The 21647-nt window shown below is 36.3% G+C and overlaps 1 protein-coding gene across 1 annotated transcript in view; it reads left to right on the top strand.

Annotated features, from left to right (window-relative positions):
• Positions 1 to 21345, top strand: part of TEX15 (testis expressed 15, meiosis and synapsis associated) — a gene marked incomplete at both ends in the record, with an annotated part of 55349 nt that extends 34004 nt beyond the window's left edge. The window contains 4 exons of the mRNA XM_080710250.1: positions 2612 to 9795; positions 13738 to 13796; positions 15154 to 16421; positions 21308 to 21345. Of these exons, the coding sequence (XP_080566376.1) occupies positions 2612 to 9795; positions 13738 to 13796; positions 15154 to 16421; positions 21308 to 21345 (8549 nt within the window). The remainder of the gene's footprint in view (positions 1 to 2611; positions 9796 to 13737; positions 13797 to 15153; positions 16422 to 21307) is intronic.
• Positions 21346 to 21647: the final 302 nt, after the last annotated feature.

Raw genomic sequence — 21647 nt, 5'->3', positions numbered from 1 at the left:
TAGTATCTGAAATCCATAGATTTTTATTCATACTGAAAAAGTACTTTTCTACATTTAATTACAAAAATACTAATCTGTGTGTTTGCTGGGACTCATGGGTTTTGTTTTGTTTTGTTTGTGGTACTAAGAATTGAACCCAGGGGCATCTACCTTAGAGCTACACTCCAGCTCTTTTTTTCTTTTAATTTTGAAGGAAGAATCTCACTAAATTACCACCTACTGACCTCAAACCTGTTCCAGCCTCCCAAGTACTGGGATTAAAGGGATGTGCCACCACATCCTACTTGATTTAACATCTCAGTTGATTTTTTACAATGAATTTCATTTTGGTATAACAAGTTATAAAGATCTATACTTTTTTCTCTCATTATATTCCTACTTAAGAACTATATCTCTTTGTAATATTTCCACTATAGCTTACTGTAATCAAAATATAATCACAAGTGTTTATAGGATTTAGAAATTGAGTCAGGCGTGGTGGTGCATACTTGTAATCCCAGCATTTGGGAGACTGAGACAGAAGGATCGCAGTTTGCAGACAGCCTCAACTGATTAGTGAGGCCATTCACAAATAAAGAATATAAATAGGGCTAGGGTTATAGCTTAAAGGTAGAATGCCCCTGGGTTCTATCTTCAGGAAAATAAAGAAAAAGGAAGGAAGGAAGGGAGGGAGGAAGGGGGAAGGGAGGAAAGAAGAGAGAGAGAGAGGGGAAAGAGAGACGGGGGAGGGAGGGAGGGAGGGAAAGAAAGAGAAAGGAAGAAAAAATTTAGAAATCTTCAACATAGTATTTCTATATTGTGAAAAAACTTTATGGTATTTCATAGTGATATTATTATAACTATAAATCTCACAAGGAATTTTCATCATTTCTGTTTTAAAGGCATTTATGTTGTTATATAGCTATACGTGTTTTCAAAAACTTCATGGAAATGTATTTTCTTGTTAAATATGCATTTTTGTAAATTTCTTCATTATTACAAAGGATTCCTTATGAAATATACTATATATTTTGAAATAAAATTTGCTTTCATTCTTCAGGTTGTTATTTACATGTACAGGTTGAGCCCCCTAATCCAAAATCTGAAATACTCCAAAATTCAAAATGTTTTGAGTGCTGCCATAATACAAGTGGAAAGTTCCATATGCTAAAACCTTATTCTATGCACAAAATTACTTAAAATGTTGTAGAGTCGGGTGTGGTAGCACACACCTGTTGTATAGAGTCAAGTGTGGACCCTACATTAAAATAAGAAAAAAAAATAGAGGTAAAGGTTGCATCACAGACATACAATGGCTCTAGGTTCAGTCTCTAGCACCATACACACACACACATACGCACGCACACACACGCACACACAAACAAAATGTTGTATAAAATTTTGTTGGGGGTATGTGTATATGAAACACAAGTTAATCTAAAAAATCCTAAATCCAAAACATTCCTGGTCTCAAGAATATTGGGTAAAGAATATTCAATCAGTGTTACATGCAGACATGTTGTTTTATGACAGAAGGGATAATGGTTATCTTTAGCTCCTGAGAAAGATTTTTTTAAATGTTATTGGTACATTATAGTCATACATCTTAATGAGTACAAGATGGTAGAGGCATACATGCACACATCACCCAACTAGCCCTTACCCAATTCCCTCCCCATTCCCTCCCTCCTCCCCTCATGTTTGGCTTAGTGACTGATATATGTTTGTGAATGTACATCATGTGGATTTTTGTGAGACTTTTAGATATCTTTTTTCTTTCACCTCATTCTCTTTTCTGTGGTGGGGGGGAAGAAGCAAGATAACAATAGATGGATCTAGTTTTACCTACTGATATCTAGATGCTGCTATTAAATATTAGAATATTGGCCAGGCGTGGTGGCGCACGCTTGTAATCCCCGCGCCTGGGAGGCTGAGACAGGAGGATCGCACAGGTTCAAAGCCAGCCTTAGTTAGTGAGGCTTTCAGCAACTTAGTGAGACCCTGTTTCCAAATAAAATATTAAAAAGGTCTGGGAGTATAGCCCAGAGGTAGAAAGCCTCTGGGTTTCACCCCCAGTACCACCAAAAAAAAAGAAAAAATATATATATGTATATATATATATATATATATATATATATTAGAATATTGGAAATATAAAAAAGGGCTAGTCTAGCTACTCAGTAGACTGAGGCAGGAAGATTACAAGTTCATGACTAGCTTGGGAAACTTAGGAAGACCTTGTCTCAAAATAAAAAATAAAAAGAAATAGTTCTTGGTAAAGTACTGTGGAGAGAAAAAAAAAAGGAGGAAGGGCTACTTTGTGAGAAAAACATTTTTCCTATTTAATTTAATTTTTCTTTTCCTTATTTGTCTGAATTTATTTTTTCGTAGAAAATATGTTTTCAATAGAGTTCCTAGAATAAGGAGCAGTTTTATGCTGCATCATTTATACTTTATTGCTTTGTTACACTTTTTATCTCTGCCTTTCTACCAAGAACACATCTTAATCACAGTTAAGTTATTAGATGAAATTTCAATTAAAATCATTCATGATATAGCTTTTTTGTATTAAGATAGTTGTCAACAGAAACACATTTTTCTCTTTTTCTTACTCTTATTATTGTTTCCACAGAAAGAACATGCTCTCTGAATAACTGTACAGTGGCCAAAAGGATTGGAAAAGGAAAAGATGCAACTGTCATCTTTGAGCATTTTGGGAAACCTGTAGATCCATTTGTTGAGGAAAACTGCTCATGCAATATACTAAATTCAGAGATAACTCCTTCCAACACAAATATTTTTAATTCCTATGAAAATACTCAAAATGGAAATATTTCTAAACTTGAAATGTACAATGGACAGACAGAAAATAATTTAGCAGAAATTAGAGACACTCAAGTACATGATTCAAGTCTTTTTTTAATGCCCAGTGATAGCAGAGAACGTGGGAATGGTGACCTTTTGTTAAATTTTACATATCTTAAAAATATTTTAAGTGGTCTTTCTGCTGCCTTACCCCCTCACAACAATGACTCAAGCACAGTTACTACTTCAAAACTCATCAAAGACCCAAGACTGATGAAGAGAGAAGAAAGCCTGGGAAAACAGAATAATAGTACAGGTTTAAGTGAGATTTTGCCATTTGAGAAGAATTTAGATTATATTAATTCAGAAGTAAACCTGTCATCTATGCCAACTAATTCTGTCTCCTCATCTGAAGTTGTCCCTCATACTATTCTTACTAATTGTTTGGACGTCCCTTCCTTTAAATTTTCTTTTGATGATTCACAATCCCAGACTCAAAACTCGGGCTCTGAGGACTATCATTGTACAGCATCCAATAAAATTACCATAGCAAAACAATGTAAGGACCAAGAAAGGGTTTCCTTCCCAATTTCTTTGTCAAATGTAGTTTCAGAAGTTGAAAACCAAAAATATAGTGAAAAAGAAGTCCAGAGAGCTCAGGAAATAAGCAATATCCCACTTTTGTTTAAGCAAAATAGTGAGCCACTTAACTTTTATGAACAATTGAATACTTGTACAAAAGAGTTCACTAATCACATCTCTCAGGAACCACAGTCTTCTAATTTGCAAACTATATACCAGACTACTCACCAAATGTCCACAGTTTTCCCATTCCAAAAGAAATCAACCATAGATGAGAATATTGAAAATACTGGAAAAATGAGAAACTTGACTGATCCAGAACCAGAAAACAGTTCCAAACATGGAGAAAAGCAAACTATGTTGAAAGAGGCTGATAATTATTTTTCTAATGAAACGAAAACCAGTCCAATTGAAAATTACATTTCATTGCACCAAGGATACGAAGAAGACAGGAGCCTTGATTCTTTGGAGGGAAAGTATGATAAAATATTGATTACTCAAGAATTGGAAATGACAGAATCTCCCTCATCTACAACAAACAATAAGGAAGAACCAGATCACCTAGAATTAGAATTAGAAAATAATCTTACTCCAAGTATACAGTGCCTTTCACAAAAGCATCAACACACTATGGAATATGAAGATAGCATTTATACAAGCTTTGCAGTTGCTCAAAAGCTAATGGAACTGAAATTGGAAAAAACAAATCAAAATTGTGTTGGCATTATGACTAATGCTTTCCAGGAAGCAAAAGACATTCCCCAGGCCAGAGAACTACTCATTAATACAGTTATTTCATCTCATGCTATTGAAACAGCTCTTGACACATCAAACAGCAGCATAACTAGAGAATATACATGTGTCCAGAGGAAAACTGAAAATGAGCCAGTGTCATTAGAAAACACTGAAATAAACTGCAAAGAAACTTCTCATATTGAAGATGAAGGTCAAAGTCATATTCTTTTCTGTGATACACAGCTGAATAATGATACATATCCAGACATTAATTTCAAAGGGCAAGGAGATAATGATAAAGAAAACCAAATTAAAGCTAACAAGGAAAATACTGCATCTCCCGAAAACAGAGAGGAGATATATGGAGACAAAAAAAGTTTTTATATAAACAATACTTTGATAAATACAGATGAGATGAGGAACAATAAAAATTATAACAAAGTAGAAATTCCAAATTCTGAAGATATTTCTACTACATTTGACTTGATTTGGGGAGAAAAAGATAGAGCAAAGGAAACTGCATTATTAGAGAATGAGCATACTCTTACTTCTGTAAAACAAAGAGGTGTACAGAGTACCAGAAGAAGTGGAGAGCATTTGGTTTCCACAACATTTTCTGATATTGCAGATTCTTCAGTATGTGAAGCTTCAAATACAAATACTGCAGTTCAGGATGATCATACTGCTATGCCTATACGAAGCAAAAATCATGAAGATCACCAGAGAAACCAGTTTAAAGAGATTTGTTCTCCTGAAAGTGCAGATTTTGGTTTGTTAGTAAAGCATACGGTTTCTGGTTACCAAATTGATATGGATAAAAAATTACAAGACTCATCTAATCAGTCAATAAATGAGAACTCATTTCTTTTAAATTTTGAACTGGAAAGTGAGATTGAAGTAGAAACAGAACAGTATGATGCACATAGCCACGGACATGTACTTTATGATGAATTTGAAAGCTCATATGAGGCTCTGAAGTCACGTATCGATTGGGAAGGTCTATTTGGAAGTGATAATAGACAGACAGAAGTTTCTGGAATCACCACACGGAAGGAGAATAGTGATCAGCCTTACTCTAAACAAAGTATTTTTTACTCTACACAAAAGTTTCTTACCCCAATTTTACTTCCAGATCTACAAGTAAGAATTACTAATATACCTAAACCAGGATTCAGCCCCACAGATGATTCCTTTGCAAGGAAAGATAATTCTTACAAATGTACAACTAAAGACACAAAACCAGAAAAAAATAAGCAGAATGCTCCAGGATTTGAAATTCATTACCAGACATCTAGTGAAGACTTAAGTTTCCCATGTGAAGATAATTCTGGCAATTCCACACAAGAGTCAGGACTTGTAAGTAAACCTGTAGCCTCTCATTCTTCTGACTTAGGTCATATTACACACAGCATTCATCTGTCTGAAAAACAAAACAGGGAATCTTTGCCCACTGAATCCTTTCATGTCACAACAGTGAATAGATGCAAACGTTCCTTTACAAAATCAAAAACTGACTTTAATGGTACTAGAAGTAAAAAGGACATGGAGTCAAGAATTAGCAAAAGAAAGCTACATACATCTTTGAGAGATCAGGACATACCACATAAAGATTTAAGACAGCATGAAATTTGTGGGAAGAAGAAAAGACTAACCAGTCAAGACTCATCTGAGCGTTTTTCTTCATTATCCCAAGGACGAATTAAAACATTTTCACAATCAGAAAGGCATATTAGGAGTGTCCTAGATATTTTAAATAGTGAAGCATCTCTATGTAAAAGCAAACGTCTTTCCAGAAAACTGGACAGAGCTGTTCTTCACTTAAAAAAAGCTCACAGAAGAGTTCACACATCTTTGCAACTTATCACTAGAGTGGGAGAAAAAAGAAAGGGTCCATTGCCAAGAGCATATGCAATAATATGCAATAATTTCTGGGAAAGCTGTGACCTTCAGGGTTATAGTTCTGTATCTGAAGGAAGGTATTATTCTACTAAGCATTTTGTGTCAAAAAGAAAATATGACAAGCAGGGAGAAAAGAGAGCTTTAGAATTTGATGTTGATAAATCAATAGCCCATGTGTCAAAACATGCGTCTTATAAAACACAAGGAAAGAAAATTACAAAGAGTCATTCCAAGAAAAGTGTAGCCAGCAATGTCTCCAGAAGTCACACTTCTGTTCATGTAAGAGAATTTCATGATCAAGAACAACATTCTGAATCACAATTTCCCCTATTTCCTACATCCCAAAGTACAAGTCAATTAGAGTGTAATAGCAGTGTGAGAGATTCAAGATCATCAGAACTTCAGCCCTTTTCTGGAAAAGATGGATGTTTGCTTTACCCAGATGAGAAGCTAACTGAAAATCAAATTGTTATAAAGTTATCTAACAGTAAATATAAAAAGTTTGAAAACCATTTAGTACATAATAAGGATACAACAAAAGAAAATTCTGAGGCTACTGAAGTAACAAATGACAGTAATTTGGTATCTTTAAGTTGCATAAAAGAAGACAACCTAAGTTATAGCACAGACAAAAATTATGATACTCCTTGTATAGTTCACACAAGGATGAAAACTGATATACTTCTTTCAGTCTTAGACTCAAATGTGAAGCACTTTTTAAATGTTGACATATACAGACGAGATAACTTTATCATATCTGGTTGTGAAAGAAACCTGGATGTAAATTTTCCTATAGAAAGATGGATAACTCCTATTGAGACCTCCAAAGCAAGCATTACTACAGAAAGCTTTTCTATGGACCCATTAAACCTAACTTTGATAACGCACAAAAAATACAGTATTCCTCAATTGTTATCAACCACTTCAGTGACAGATAGTGAAGGAGAATCTTCAGTATCTTATTTGGATAAACAGAAAAATTTTGCTATAGATTCTTTTGCAACATCTGCAGCTATATCACAGTGTCAGATAAGTGGTGGAAAGGAACTTCTAGACACAGAACGGGTCACTGAAGAAAGCAAAAATTATGGGAAAAATATAATGAAGAGGCTATATTCCAAAGGTGGTTCTTTGTTCTTACAAGGGTATAAGAAGTGTTCTTCAAAAAATTGTATTTCAAAGAAAGATATTCAGGACATAAAAATTAGCAAAATTGAACAAGCAGGAAAATCAAATGATTCATTTTACAAAAAAGTCACAACTAAATTATCAACTGTTAAGACTGAGTGCAAAAGTCAAACAAATAAGATCCTAAAAGAGGAATCCTCCCACTTAAATATAAAAACAGTTAAAAACAAGTTAATGGGTTTTCATCCAATCATTAAAAATATTACCACAGAGGCAGTCTCTTTCAGTAATAGAGTTTCTCGTCAACTTAAAAAGAAGAAAGAGGGAATCAAAACTGGTAATGATTCTCAGTCTAGCTATATTTCCAAACCAAGAATTCTAGGAACTCGTTGTATACCTATTCCTCATGGTCACTGTGAAACACCTGAAGTCACTACTCTTCAGAAGAAGTCTATATCATACATGAATGAATTAAAAGAAAAACACTGCTCAACTCATCATACAGCTCTTATAGAAGAACTGTCTCACATTTTGCAGCGGGCAGATAAAGCACCATCTCTGCAAATTCTAGAGGAAGAAACCAAGGTTTGTCAAAATAGTCTCCCTTTATTTGTTGAAGCTTTTGAAAGAAAACAAGAATGTTCACTTGAACAAATCTTGATTTCAAGAGAACTGTTGGTAGAACAAAACCTGTGGAGTAATTGCAAACACAAATTAAAACCATGTGCTATTGACACTCTGGTAGAACTTCAAATGATGATGGAAACTATTCAGTTCATTGAAAACAAAAAAAGGCTCTTAAAAGGTGAACCAACATTCAGAAGCTTGCTTTGGTATGATGAGACATTGTATAGTGAACTACTTAGCAGGCCACGTGGATACCAGCTACAGTCCAATTTCTATCCTGCTTTTCAAGGAAGGTTAAAATATAATGCATTCTGTGAGTTGCAAGATTATCATAATCAGTTAGTTGAATTGTATGCAGAAACAAAAAAGGAAAAAAATTCATACTATGCATTCTTAAAATACAAACGACAAATTAATGAATGTGAAGCCATAATGAAGCAGTGTTCTGACTGCTTTGATTTTTCTCTTTCTGTTCCATTTACCTGTGGTGTTAACTTTGGAGATAGTTTAGGAGACCTCGAAACCTTAAGAAAATATACTTTAAAGCTGATCAGTATGTATGGAGACTCTCCTGAAGTTCATACATATCCTGGAAAACAAGACCATCTGTGGATTATCATAGAAATGATCTCCTCAAAAGTTAATTTTATCAAGAGCAATGAAGCAGTAACTATTAAAATTTCCCTTTATGGTCTGGAGCATATCTTTTTTGATGCTGCAAAAAATCTTGTTTGGAAAGAGAGAAAAAAGTTTTTCAGCAAAAAATACTCACAAAAGAACAACAAAGAAGTGCTACTCAAAATAAATGAATATGCTTTTTCCAAGTTGCAGGAGATATATGATCGCTTATCTAAAAATGTAAACAGTGAACCAATATCCAATATTGGGCTTGAGGAAAATACTGTAGTTTCTTCTAGAAAGTCAGATAAACTAATTAGCATAGAAAACTGTAGGCTTAATAGTACTTTGCTTTCACACCCAGATATTTGTTGTCTTAGTGAAATATTGGATCAAGCTGAATTTGCAGACTTAAAAAAGTTACAGGAACTTACTTTGAGATGTACAAATCACTTAGAAATTTTAAAAAAATATTTTCAGATGCTTCAAGAAGACAACATAGATAATATTTTTATCACAGAAGAAAATGTTTTAGACATGCTGAAAAACCACAACCATGAGACTATAATTTTAAAACCTGAAGCAGTTGAGACATATATTGAAATTGTCATGCTCTCAGAAACAGTTCACTTTCTTAAAAACTCAATAGCAAAGAAACTAGACAACCAGAGATTTCGAGGTATGCTTTGGTTTGACTTGTCTCTTCTTCCTGAACTGGTTCGCTGCCAAGAAAAAATGGCTCCCTTTTCATTTCTTAAAAATAACCCAACAGAATGCCTTTGGAATGTGATAGAGACTACTATTTCTGAACTTAAGAAAGATCTGGATATCATCTACAAATATAACGAAGCCATTAATTGCTCATATGCCCTTCATTTATTCTCAAGAGAACTTAAAGAACTTTCAGAAATTAAAAAGCTTATAAAGAAGTCTGAATATTCCATTTCTACCTATATTGACTTTGTGCCATATATAGCATCCATAAACTATGGAAATACTGTGACAGAGTTAGAACACAATTACAGTCAGTTTTCTCTACTACTCAAAAATGTAATGTCTGTCCCTCAGAAAGATTTAGGGAAAATGGCCCATATTATGAAAGTCATGAAAACAATTGAACATATGAAGATTATATGTGCTAAAGATGCTAAGTTAACTAATTCCTTTATTCTATGCCAAATGTTGCATAACAGAAGAAATACTTCCCAACTAAGGAGAAATGAAAAGCTGAATATTCATGTTACAAAACATAAGGAAAATATCAATAAGTCCAGTACTTGTGTGAAGGTACCCTCAGTTTCAGAGCACCTAATTAGAAGTATTGCAGATTCCTCTAAAAAACGACCTATTGCTATAGACAAATGTGAAGACTCTCAGGAAAAAGAGAAAAATATCACTATTTCCAGTTCTAAAAGACAAAAGGTATGAATACTTTGAAATGAAATCTTTATTCTTTTTGAGAACAAGTCTACTCTTTAAGCAAAAAAGCAAATTGCAGAATCATTAAAGTTGATAATATATTAAGTTACTGCCTTGCAAAACAAACTTTGCTAACTAAAGTATTAGATTAAACAATTTAGCTGGGCGCGGTGGTGCACACTTGTAATCCCCGAGCTTGGGAGGCTGAGACAGGAGGATCGCACAGGTTCAAAGCCAGCCTCAGCTACTTAGCGAGGCTCTCAGCAACTTAGTGAGACCCTGTTTCCAAATAAAGTATAAAATAGGTCTGGGAGTATAGCCCAGAGTTAGAAAAGCCCCTGGGTTCCACCCCCAGCACTACAAAAAAAATATTAAACAATTTATATTATCTGTGAAATAATATAAGTGACTGGGAGAAAAGTCATGAGTGTCTACTTTTTAAACATAATTTTATTTAGAAAACATTTTATGGAAGAATGAATTTTAATAGTTTCATAATGGAAAGTGCATTGTTATAAATGTGGGTTAAGTAAGTGACCAAGTATTAAGTACCTTATATGTAGTAAGTCTGTACCCCATGTAGTGAATATTAGAAACTGGCCTGCCTATTTGACCATTATCATCTAGATGAAGAAATAAGACTTTTTTGTGGTACTGGGGGTGGAACCCAGAGGCTTTCTACCTCTGGGCTGTACTCCCAGACCTTTTTTTTATATATTTTATTTGGAAACAAGGTCTCACTAAGTTGCTGAGAGCCTCACTAAGTAGCTGAGGCTGGCTTTGAACCCGTGCAATCCTCCTGTCTCAGCCTCCCAAGTGCGGGGATTACAAGCGTGAGCCACCATGCCTGGCTGAAATAAGACATTTTTAAACAGATGTTTATCCAAAAATTGGGAAAAGTTCTGTATAAATATGTTTAAATAATTTTAAATAGCATTTATATGCATGGCACTGTTCTGAGGATTATACAAATATTAACTCATTCTTCACAGAAACTTTAAGGTGTATGCACTGTTATTTAAAGGTGGAGAAGCTTTAGGCATAAAAAGATTAACTTTTCAAAGTTCCTGGAGTTAGTAAATGAGAGAGCTCATTCCTTAAAGCCAGGCCTTTTAACGACAGAGTCCATTCTAACAATTGCCCCTTTTTTGTTTTTAAAGCTTTTAGCACAGCTTTTCAGTAATTTTCTAGTTCAGAAGTAAAGAAATAGGAACCTATATGCAAAACTGCTCACTCCAGTTGAATTTGTTAGTACATCCTAGTTCTAGGTGCTAGGAATCTAATCATCAGCTATTATACCATCTTTATAGAAAAGTACTTAATAAATAAATAAGCAAAAAATAAATATAAGCACACACAATGCTTATTGGCATCATTTGAGAAATGAATTTATAATTAAGTCTAGAACAATTTAATGAACAGGAATAAGCTAAGGATGAAAAAGGTTGTTTCAGAGTCTGGGGATGTAACTCAGTGCTTAGCATGTGCAAGGCCTTGTGTTCAATCCCCAGAACCAAAAAGAAGGAAGAAAAACGGGGTAGGGGGTAAGAGGAAGAAATACAAAGGGAAAGTTGTTTAGGTTATAGAATGTCTTAAATACAGGCCTAAGGAGTTTGAACGTCATTGTTACATACTAAAATGTGCAATGTCATGGAAGGTTTTTTTTAGTGACTTAAAAGGCAAGGCTGTTTTAAGTAAAATTAGTAGTAATAAGTCAGACACAGTTTAGAAAAGTGTTCTGTAGAATCTGTAGAAAGATTCATACAAATTGCATTTATTCAAAATTTTTAGAACTAGAAATATTTTATATTTGGGCTGTTACCATCTTTTGGAGTATTTGTATAAACATAATGATATATCTTGGATATGAGTCCAAAATCTAAGCAAAAACTAATTTGTTGTCAGGCATGGATTACAGACATGCACACCTGTAATCCCAGTACTTGGGAGACTGAGACAGGAAGATCACAGGTTCAAGGACAGAGCTTCAGCAATTTAGCAAGACCTTGTTTCAAAAACAAAAAATATGGTGTTTATTTCAAAAGCAAAAAAGATGTGGTGGTGCATGCTTGTAATCCCAGCATTCCAGAGACTGAGACAGGAGGATTGTGGTTCATGGACAGCCTCAGCTACTTAGGCCCTCTGCAACTCAGTGAGACCCTATTTCAAAATAAAGAATAAAAAATAGGGCTGGGAGTGTCACTAGGAGGTAGAATGGCCCTGGGTTCCATTCTTAGTACCAAAAATAAAAAATTTTTAAAAATTAAAAAATAAAAAAAATTGGGCTGGGGGTGTAGCTCAGAGGTACAGGGCCCCTGGGTTCAATCCCCAGTGCCACACACACACAAAAAAAAAGTTAATGTGGTGGCCAGACACTTGTAATTCCAGTACTTGGGAGGCTGAGACAGGAGGATCGCAGGTTCATGGCCAGCCTCAGCAACCTCATGAGACCCTCCACAGTGAGACCTTGTTTCAAAATAAAATAGAGCTGGGGGCGTAGCTCAGAACTAAAATGCCTGTAGGCTTAATCCCCAATACCAGAAAATAAATTAATTTGTTGTATTTTAAATAATTTTGTGCATGGAACGACATTTCATGGTATAGAATTTTCCATTTATGACACCATGTTGCCACTCAAAAAGCATTTTGGCCAGGCATGGTGGCACATACCCGTAATCCCAGTACTTAGGAAGGTAAACCAGAATAATTGCAGATTTGAGGCAAACTTCAACAACTTAGTGAGACCCTGTCTCAAAATAAGTAAAAGGGCTTTGTGTCTTAGAAGTAGAATGCCCCTGGGTTCATTTCCAGTACTAAAAAAGAGAGAGAGAAAAGGCTTTATATTTTGGAGCATTTCAGATTTGGGATGTTAGAATTAGGGTTGATCAATCTATATTTGACAGAAATTACTTAAAGAATTGATGGACTTCAATGACTTTTCTAAAGAATGAGCAATAATAAATGGACTCATAGATTTGTTTTAGATGTAGGGATATGAAGATTTCAGGTTTCTTTCTTTTTTTTTAAGTTATATCAGCCAGGCATGGTGGCATGTACCTCTAACACCACCACCACCACCCCCCCCCCAGTATTAGGAGCCTGGGACAGGAGGATCACAGGTCAGCCTGAGCAACTTAGGCCTTGTTTCAAAAATTAAAAATATAAATATATGACTGGGAGTGTAGCTCAAAAATATTATGTCCCAATGTTCAATTCCCAGTATCAAAAAAAAAGTTACTTCAGCCAGGTTTGGTGGTACATGTCTGAAATCCCAATACTTGGGAGGCTGAGACAAAAAGATCGAAGGTTTGAGGTCAGCCTTAGCAGTTTTTAGCAAAGTCCTTAGTAACTTTGCAAGACCCTGTTCCAAAGTTTTAAAAAGACAAAGGAGCCAGACATGGTGGTGCACATTTGTAATCCCAGTACTTGGGAGGCCGAGACAGGAGGATGGCAGGCTCACGGCCAGTGTCAACAGCTCAGTGAGACCCTCCACAACTTAGACCCTGCTTCAAAATAAAGAATAAAAAATAGGGCTGAGGGTGTAGCTCAGAGGTTCCACCAAAAAATAAAAAAGACAAAAGTGTAGCTTGGATGTTGAATGCCCCTAGGTTAGCCAGGCATGGTGGCATGCTCTTTTAATCCCAGTACTTGGGAGACTGAGTCAGGAGGATGGAAGGTTTGAGAGGATAGCATCAGCAAGTAGTGAGACTCGCAACCTAGTGAAACCCTATTTCAAAATAAAAATAAAATTGGGCTGGGGGATATAGCTCAGATATAGAATCTGAGTGCTCTCCCCCCCACACACACACACAAAAAAAAAAGTTACTCCAAATGAATGTGATATATGGAAAGTCCAGCAGAATTACAGTATTGGGAGGGGGGTTAATATTTGTGTTATAATTTGTCCTAACCAATGTAGATTTTTTTTGTATTTTTTAAACCTAGGTTAGCATGAAAGATGTCACAGAAATCAACAAAGAAAAGTCAATATTCAAACATTCAAGGTAAGTGTTGCCTTCAGCCCTAACTGAAGAAAAAAATGGGCAAATAATGAGGAAATTGTTTGCAAGAATAAAACAATTGTATAATTCTGTTGAATATACATGTAACTTAGGTGACAAGAATAAACTAAGGAGGGAGAAGTTTCAGATTATAGTGTTTTTAATTAAGCCCAATGAATTTGAACTTCATTTTATAATTATCAAAGGTTCATATCATGTGAAATGTGTGTTTTTGGTGATGCAAATGGTAAGGAGATTCTGAGCACAGTTTAAAAAGGTAAGTTAGAGCCGGGCGTGGTGGCGCACGCTTTTAATCCCAGCATTTGGGAGGCTGAGACTGGGGGATTACGGTTCGAGGACAGCCTCAGCTACTTAGTGAGGCTTTCTGCAAGTCAGTGAGACACGGTTTCAAAATAAAGAATAAAAAATAGGACAGGGGGTGTAGCTCAGAGGTCAAATGTCCCTGGGTTCCATCCCCAGACCCGCAAAAAAAAAAAAAAAAAAGTAAGTTAGCCAAGGCTTAGGAAAGGTTTTAGAGAATAAGAAAGAAAAAAATTTTATTTCATAGACATTACCTAACAAATTAATGGTTTCCTAAAATGGCATAAAGGAAGGGAAAAGTGAATAATGAAGTTTCCTGCTTTGAAAAGCCTGTATCAAGAAATGTTTGAAGCACAAAACTGTTAACTACATACTTGAAATGTGGGGTATATCATCTCCAGTAGGAAAAGTGTCTAAATTCACCACAAGGGAATAAAACTGGGATAATATGTTACTTGTATACTCCCAATAGAATGAGAAAACATCAGTCTTAAAAGCTTTTCTAGCCGGGCATGGTGACACATGCTTGTAATCCTAGCACTTGGGAGGCTGAGATGGGAGGATCAGAGGTCCAAAGCCAGCCTCAGCAATTTAGTGAGGCTGTTGGCAATTTAGTGAGACCCAGTTTCCAAATAATATAAAGTGCTGGGAATGTAGCTTAGAGATAGAATGCCCCTGGGTTCAATCCCCAAATTTAAAAAATTAAGTAAATAAAAAGCTCTAGCTGGGTGGGGCAACACACGTTTAAAATCTCAGTATTTGGGAGGCTGAGACAGGAGGATCACAGGTTCAAGGCCAGCCTCATCTACTTAGTGAGACCCTCTGCAAGTTAGTGAAACCCTGTTTCAAAATAAAGAATAAAAAATAGGGCTGAAGGTGTAGCTCGGAGGAATGTCCCCGGTTCAGTCCCCAGTACTGCAAAAAAAAGGTCTCCTGAGTAAAAGTTTCATATATATACATATATATATATATACATATATATATATATACACATATATATGTATGAATGTGTGTGTTGTTGTTGTTACAATTTTAATAGGACCACAAGATCTCATCCCAAAAGTGAAAATGAAACAGGATCAAGTTCATCACACAATCTGAAAAGAAATTCTGTATCTTCAAGAAAGGTTGAAATGCAAAGATCACTCCCTGGCTCACTTTTACCTTTCAAGAACCTACAAGTCACTAGCATATCAAAGTCAGAAAGCAAAACAGATTTAATGAATAGTTCATCAGGTACTACAGAATACCCCCCTAGACAACAGGAAAACTTAAATAACATAAAGAAAAGAAATATGAATTTTGATGCTGCTGAAACAAAAAGTGATAAAGATTGTGTTTCCTTTGCAACTTGTGACCAAAAAAGTATAGATGGCACTTCTTCAGAAGATTACAAGACCACTTCACAGAAATGTCTTAAAACTCCTCTAGATCCTGTGCAGAAAACGCATCTTTCAAACATAAACCCAGGAACTGATGACTCTGTTGTGCCTAATGCAGCCCTGCTCTCAAAACCTGTGTCCCGCTCTGTGGGGGACAGCCATATCAACCCAGAAATGAATGGCACAGTCTTTGAACATGAAGATAATGAAATGTTAACTTCATCTATTAGAAATTCCACATGCACGAGTTCCCCAGATCCCACGTACATCCAGGATAAAATTCCTGTTCCACAAGAAAATAAAACACAGCCTGCAAAAACCAAATCAGAAGAAAAATATGTGAAGTATACATTGAATCCCAGCCCTATACACTTAGGAGCATCTGAGAGCGTAACTCTTGGTGTGAATCAAAGAGCAGAGTACTCTTTTTCTGAACAACAGGATGGAGAGAATCCAAAGGTCCTAAATCAGAAAGCTGACACATGTTGTAATGAACTTCCACAGTCTGCAGGCTCCTCTGTGTATAATTCCTCTGAACATTTATATGGAACTTCATATCCATACTATGCTTGGTGCGTTTATCATTATAGCAGCAGCAATGGCAATGCCATTACCCACGCATACCAAGGAGTAGCATCCTATGAAGTACACCCACCTCCTTCGGGAATATTGACCACAGTTTCAAGTACTGTTCAGAACACACATTCTAATCTTCTATACTCTCAATATTTTAGTTACTTTGCCGAGCAGCCACAAGCAGCTGCCTTTGTACCTGTGAATGAGTATTTTCAATCCCAAATGCCTATTTCTTATAATTTTCAGCCACCAGTTTTCCCACAGTATGCGTCTTATCAACCATTACCACAAGCTCCATACCCTTATCTTCCCAATCCAAGTGTGCTTCCAGAAGTTCCTTGGATTTATGGTGAGTTTTACAGTTTTCATGTTTACCTCACTGAGGTTTTATTCTTAACTTTATACATTTATGTAAATGGAATTCATACTTAAGTGGTGGTAGATACATTAGTCATTTTTCCTATGCATATTTGTAGAATTATTCGTGTATCAGCCAGAGTTGAATTGTGTGTTGAGTGGGACTAACTCCAGTTGTTAAAGATTATAGAAAAAGAATCAGTAATGTCACTAATACATCCTTAAATAAAACCCGACTTTAGAGAATAGTCAAGTAAGCCATAGTTAAATTCATACAGTAATGCAACTATTAAATAGATTATAAAAGTTTTTAATGACATAGCTGCTTGTAAAACTATATTATGTAAATATACCTGTATAAGTAAAGAAATTCATAGAAATACATCAGCATTATATCTGTTACCTTGGGGACCCATATTAACTGCATAGTTCTATACACTCTCATAATAGATGCTTCTCTATATATGTATATGTATATGTGTATATTTATATATTTGTATATACGTATATTTATATATATTTGTATATATGTATATTTTTATATATTTGTATATATGTATATTTTTATATATTTGTATATATGTATATTTATATGTGTATGTATATATGTATATTTATATATATTTATAAGTAATGAAAATTGCCAGTGGGTTGGAGGTATATGAATTAGAACTACAGTGAACAATTGAATAATGATAGTTTATGTGTGTGTCGCTCTGTGTGTGTGTTGTGTGTGTATGTATGTGTGTGTTTGGTACTGGGGATTGAACCTAGAGGCAGTCTACCTAGAGCTATACTCTCAGCCCTTTTTTTATTTTTGTTTTTGTTTTGAAACAGGGTCTTGCTAGGTTGCTGAGAATCTTGCTAAGTTGATGAGGCTGGTCTTGAGCTTGTGATCCTCCTGTCTTGGCCTCCCAAGTAATGAGATTACAAGAGTGCATCACTATGCCCAGCTAGATTCCTGTGTGAGTGTGTGTGTGTGTGTGTGTGTGTGTGTGTGTGTGTGTGTGTTACTGAGGATTGAGCCCAGAGGCATTCTACCTCCCAGCAACACTGCTAGCCCTTTTTATTTTTATTTTGAAACAGGGTCTCACTAGGTTGATGAGACTTTGACCACTTGCTGAGGCTGTCTTCAAACTTAAAATCCTCCTGTCTCAGCCTCCTAAATACAGGGATTACTGGCGTACACCACCATGCCCAGCATTTTCCACTTTTAAAATCCTGTATTAAGCTGGGCATGATGGCACACACCTGAAATCTCTTTACTTGAGAGGCTGAGACGGGAGGATTACAGGTTGAAGACCAGCCTCAGCAACATAGCAAGACTATCAGCAACCAAGCAAGACTCAGTTTCAAAATAAAAAATAAGCTAGGCGTGGTGGCACATGCTTGTAATCCCAGCATTCAGGAGGTGGAGACTGGAGGATCCTGGTTCACAGACAGCCTCAGCTACTAAGCAAGGCCCTTTGTAACTCAGAGAAACCTTGTTTCAAAAAATAAGACTAAAAAATAAGGCTGGGGCCGGGCATGGTGGCACACGCTTGTAAACCCCACGCTTGGGAGGCAGAGACAGGAGGATTGCTCAGGTTCAAAGCCAGCCTCGCTGGCTTAAGAGACCCTGTTTCCAAATAAAAATATAAAAAAATAGGTGTCTGGGAGTGTAGTCTGGAGGTAGAAGGGTTTCCAGGAACCCCAGTACCACCAAAAAAAAAAAAAAATAGGGTTTAGGGTGTAGCTTAGAGTTACAATGCCCCTGGGTTCTATCCAAAGTTCCACAAAAAAATAAAAAAATTAAAAATAAATAAAAAATAAAATGGGGCTGGTGATGTAGCTTGAGGTAAAAGGCCTCAGGGTTCAATCTCTAGTACCAAAAAATAAGTAAAAGCCTGTATCAGGAGATGTTTGAAGCACAAAATTGTTAATTACAATATTGGGAATACATCACCTCCAGGGGATAAAATATAAGATGGTGTGGAAAGTGCTTTTCTGTTGTTCCTAGACTTCATACTGTGAAATGTACATTACTTTTATAACTGAAGGAAAATAAAGTAAAAAAGCTAAAATGGGGAGAAAACTTGAGATAAAGCTACATTTTTCTTCTCTATTCTAATAGAATATCTTGGTGTAAGAGAATGGAGTTCATTTAAACATACTGGTAAAAGAAATTGAGCCAGGCATGGTGGCGCACGCTTGTAATCCCCGCGCTCAGGAGGCGGAGACAGGAGGATCACGCAGGTTCGAAGCTAGCCGCGCTGGCTTAAGAGACCCTGTTTCAAAAATATTTTTTAAAAAATAGGTCTGGGAGTATAGCCCGGACATAGAAGGGCTTCCAGGAACCCCAGTACCACACAAAAAAAAAGAAAAGAAAAAAAAGAAATTGGTAGTTTCTCTGGAACTTGACATTTTTCTCTTGAAACATGTAATTCTAATTGTAAAATATGACTAGAATAATAGTTTTTGTGTATGTGTGACACTGAGGATTGGACTCAGGTGCATTCTAGCTCTGAGCCACATCCCCAGCCTTATTTTTTATTTTCAAACAAGGTCTCACTAAGTTACCACATGCTGGCCCTCGAACCTATGATCCTCCTGTCTCTGCCTCCTGCGTACTAAGATAACAGGTGTGCATCACCGTGACTGGTGTTCTGTTTTTCTTAATGTGATACTAGGGATCAAACCCAGGATTCTTGTCCATATTAAACCTGACAGAGTTCTGTTTTTCATTAAGAAATACCACATTAGAGCCGGGCATGGTGGCGCACGCTTATAGTCCCCGCGCTTGGGAGGCTGAGACAGGAGGATTGCACGGGTTCAAAGCCAGCCTCAGCTACTTAGTGAGGCTTTCAGCAACTTAGTGAGACCCTGTTTCCAAATAAAATATATTTAAAAAAAAAAAAGGTCTGGGAGTATAGCCTGGAGGTAGAAAGCCTCTGGGTTCCACCCCCAGTCCCACCAAAAGAAATACCACATTAGTACTTATCCATTGAAGTTGTCATTGGTTCACTACAAGCTATAGCATAAAACTCAATACTTTACCTTGGAATGCAGGGCTGTTCAGTCTTGCATGTTGAGCTTCATCTCCCACTGCTTTCGCCTCTGACTTCAAGCCTCCTTGGATCTCTTGCTGTCCTTGAGTTTGACATGCCTCTGGTACTTTCACATGCTTCTCTCAGATGCTAAGGCACAGGGGCATTAGGCAGTACTGTGATGATCTGTGGGTTTTTTTTTTTTTCCTTGCTTTCCTGACCCACCAAATAAAACAATATAGAAGTTTTTCACCCGGGAAAACCTATAAAGGTGGGGAGAAAGGAAAAAGGGAAAAATTATATGACTCTTGCTTTTTTCCTTTTTTATTTTAATTTGATACCATTGCTGATACTGTAAAGATAAACATGAAACATAGTAGATATGACAAACCTACAAATTAGATACTTTAATTTTTCTTCCTTCCTCCCTCTCTCCCTCCCTCCCTTCCTCTCTTCCTCTCTTCCTTCCTTCCTTTCCTTGTATGTGTGTGTGCATGTGTACAGGTGTAGACTGGAGATTGAACCCAGGGGCATTCTAGAGTCTCTGAGCTGCAACCCTGCTATTTTATTTCTTATTTTGAAACAGGGTTTCACTAAATTGCAGAGGACCTCACTAAGTTACTGAGGCTGGCAGCGAACCTCCTGTCTCAGCCTTCAAGTACCAGGCTTACAAATGTGGGCCACACCCAGCTAGAGACTTTAATTTCTGAAATAGAATATTTTGATTATAATTATTTCATAAAGGTTCTCATTTGGGCTTTTTTATATTTTATTGGTGCATTGTAACTGTACATCATCGTGAGATTCAAAGTGATACATTCACCTATGTATGTGGTCACTCCAATACTCCTCATTGGTGCATTTCCATCTGCATTCTGCATGGCTTCCCTCCTATCCCCCCTTCTGTGTGAGTGATACACTGAATGATAAGTCCAGCTGTGACTCTCAAAAGTCTTCATTATTACCTGCTTGGTAATATTGGCCCAATGAAAAAAATAACAGTTATTAAGGTATTCAAAAGTCATTCTAAAAAAATTAGGCTGGGTGTGCTGGCTCATACCTGTAAATTCCAGCTACTCTGGAGACTGATGCAGGAAGATTACAAGTTCAAGGCCAGCCTGGCCAACTTAGTAGGCCCTGTCTCAAAATAAAACAAAAGGGTGAGTTGTAGCTCAGTGGCAGAGCACACTTGCCCAGCATGCATGAGGCCTTGGGTTCAATCTCCAGTACCATACACGCAGAAAAAGTTAGGAGACAATCGAGTATTATAACCTATTATGTTATAAAGATATATGTGTCTTTTTTTTTTTTGCAGTATTGGAGTTGGAACCCAGGGGCATTCTACCTCCGAGCTACATCCCCAGCCCTATTTTTTATTATTTATTTAGAAACAGGGTCTCCCTGAGTTGCAAAGGGCCTCACTACATAGCTGAGGCTGTCTGCAAACTTCAATCCTCCTGTATCAGCCTTCCGAATGCTGGGATTACAAGCCGTGCATAGCAATCTCACACCACAGTAACTGTGTCGTGGATGTTTAAGTCCCTTTGACCATTCATGATACTGGTACTCAACACAAGAAAACAGTACTAGAGGAAGGTGCTTAATTAAGCTCTGTGTGCCACACATATTGCATCCTTTATTGCATTTAATTTTCACAGGATACCTAAGTTACTGTTCTTTTACACAGAAGGAAGCTATTCCTCAGAGAACCTTAATATTCTCAGTATCCAGTAAAGGGCAGACGTGCAATTTGAGCTCTACTCTCTTTGGCTCTAACTTAATTTCAGGTTCTTTCTACTATACTATTACACATCATTAGCCTACATCATTAACTTAAATCTTTTTCTTCCAGCTCCATGGCAACAGGAACCCTGTCAGCCACGACGTTGAAAATAATCTGTCTACTAAAATAAAGGAGATTTAACAAGATTTTCCAAGTATTTTTTACTTAAATATTTTTATTTTGTTTAACATTTTAAATATATGTAGATGTGGTATGTAAAACGTATGGTACTTTATAAAATATATAAATGCAATAATGTATCATAATTTCTAACATCTGAAATACCAAAATTATTTCCCTGTAGTTGCAAAGGAAGTTAATTCAACATTTAATGTTACTGAGGTTAAGCAATAGTGGTAAAATCTTTTAAAACAAGTTTTTGTTTTTATTTTTTAATACCTTGTTTGTA

Source organism: Muscardinus avellanarius (assembly GCF_963383645.1).
Source record: "Muscardinus avellanarius genome assembly, chromosome: 14".
NCBI lineage: Eukaryota > Metazoa > Chordata > Mammalia > Rodentia > Gliridae > Muscardinus > Muscardinus avellanarius.
Note: the sequence above shows the minus strand (reverse complement) of the source record. Positions and strands in the feature narration are given on the sequence as shown.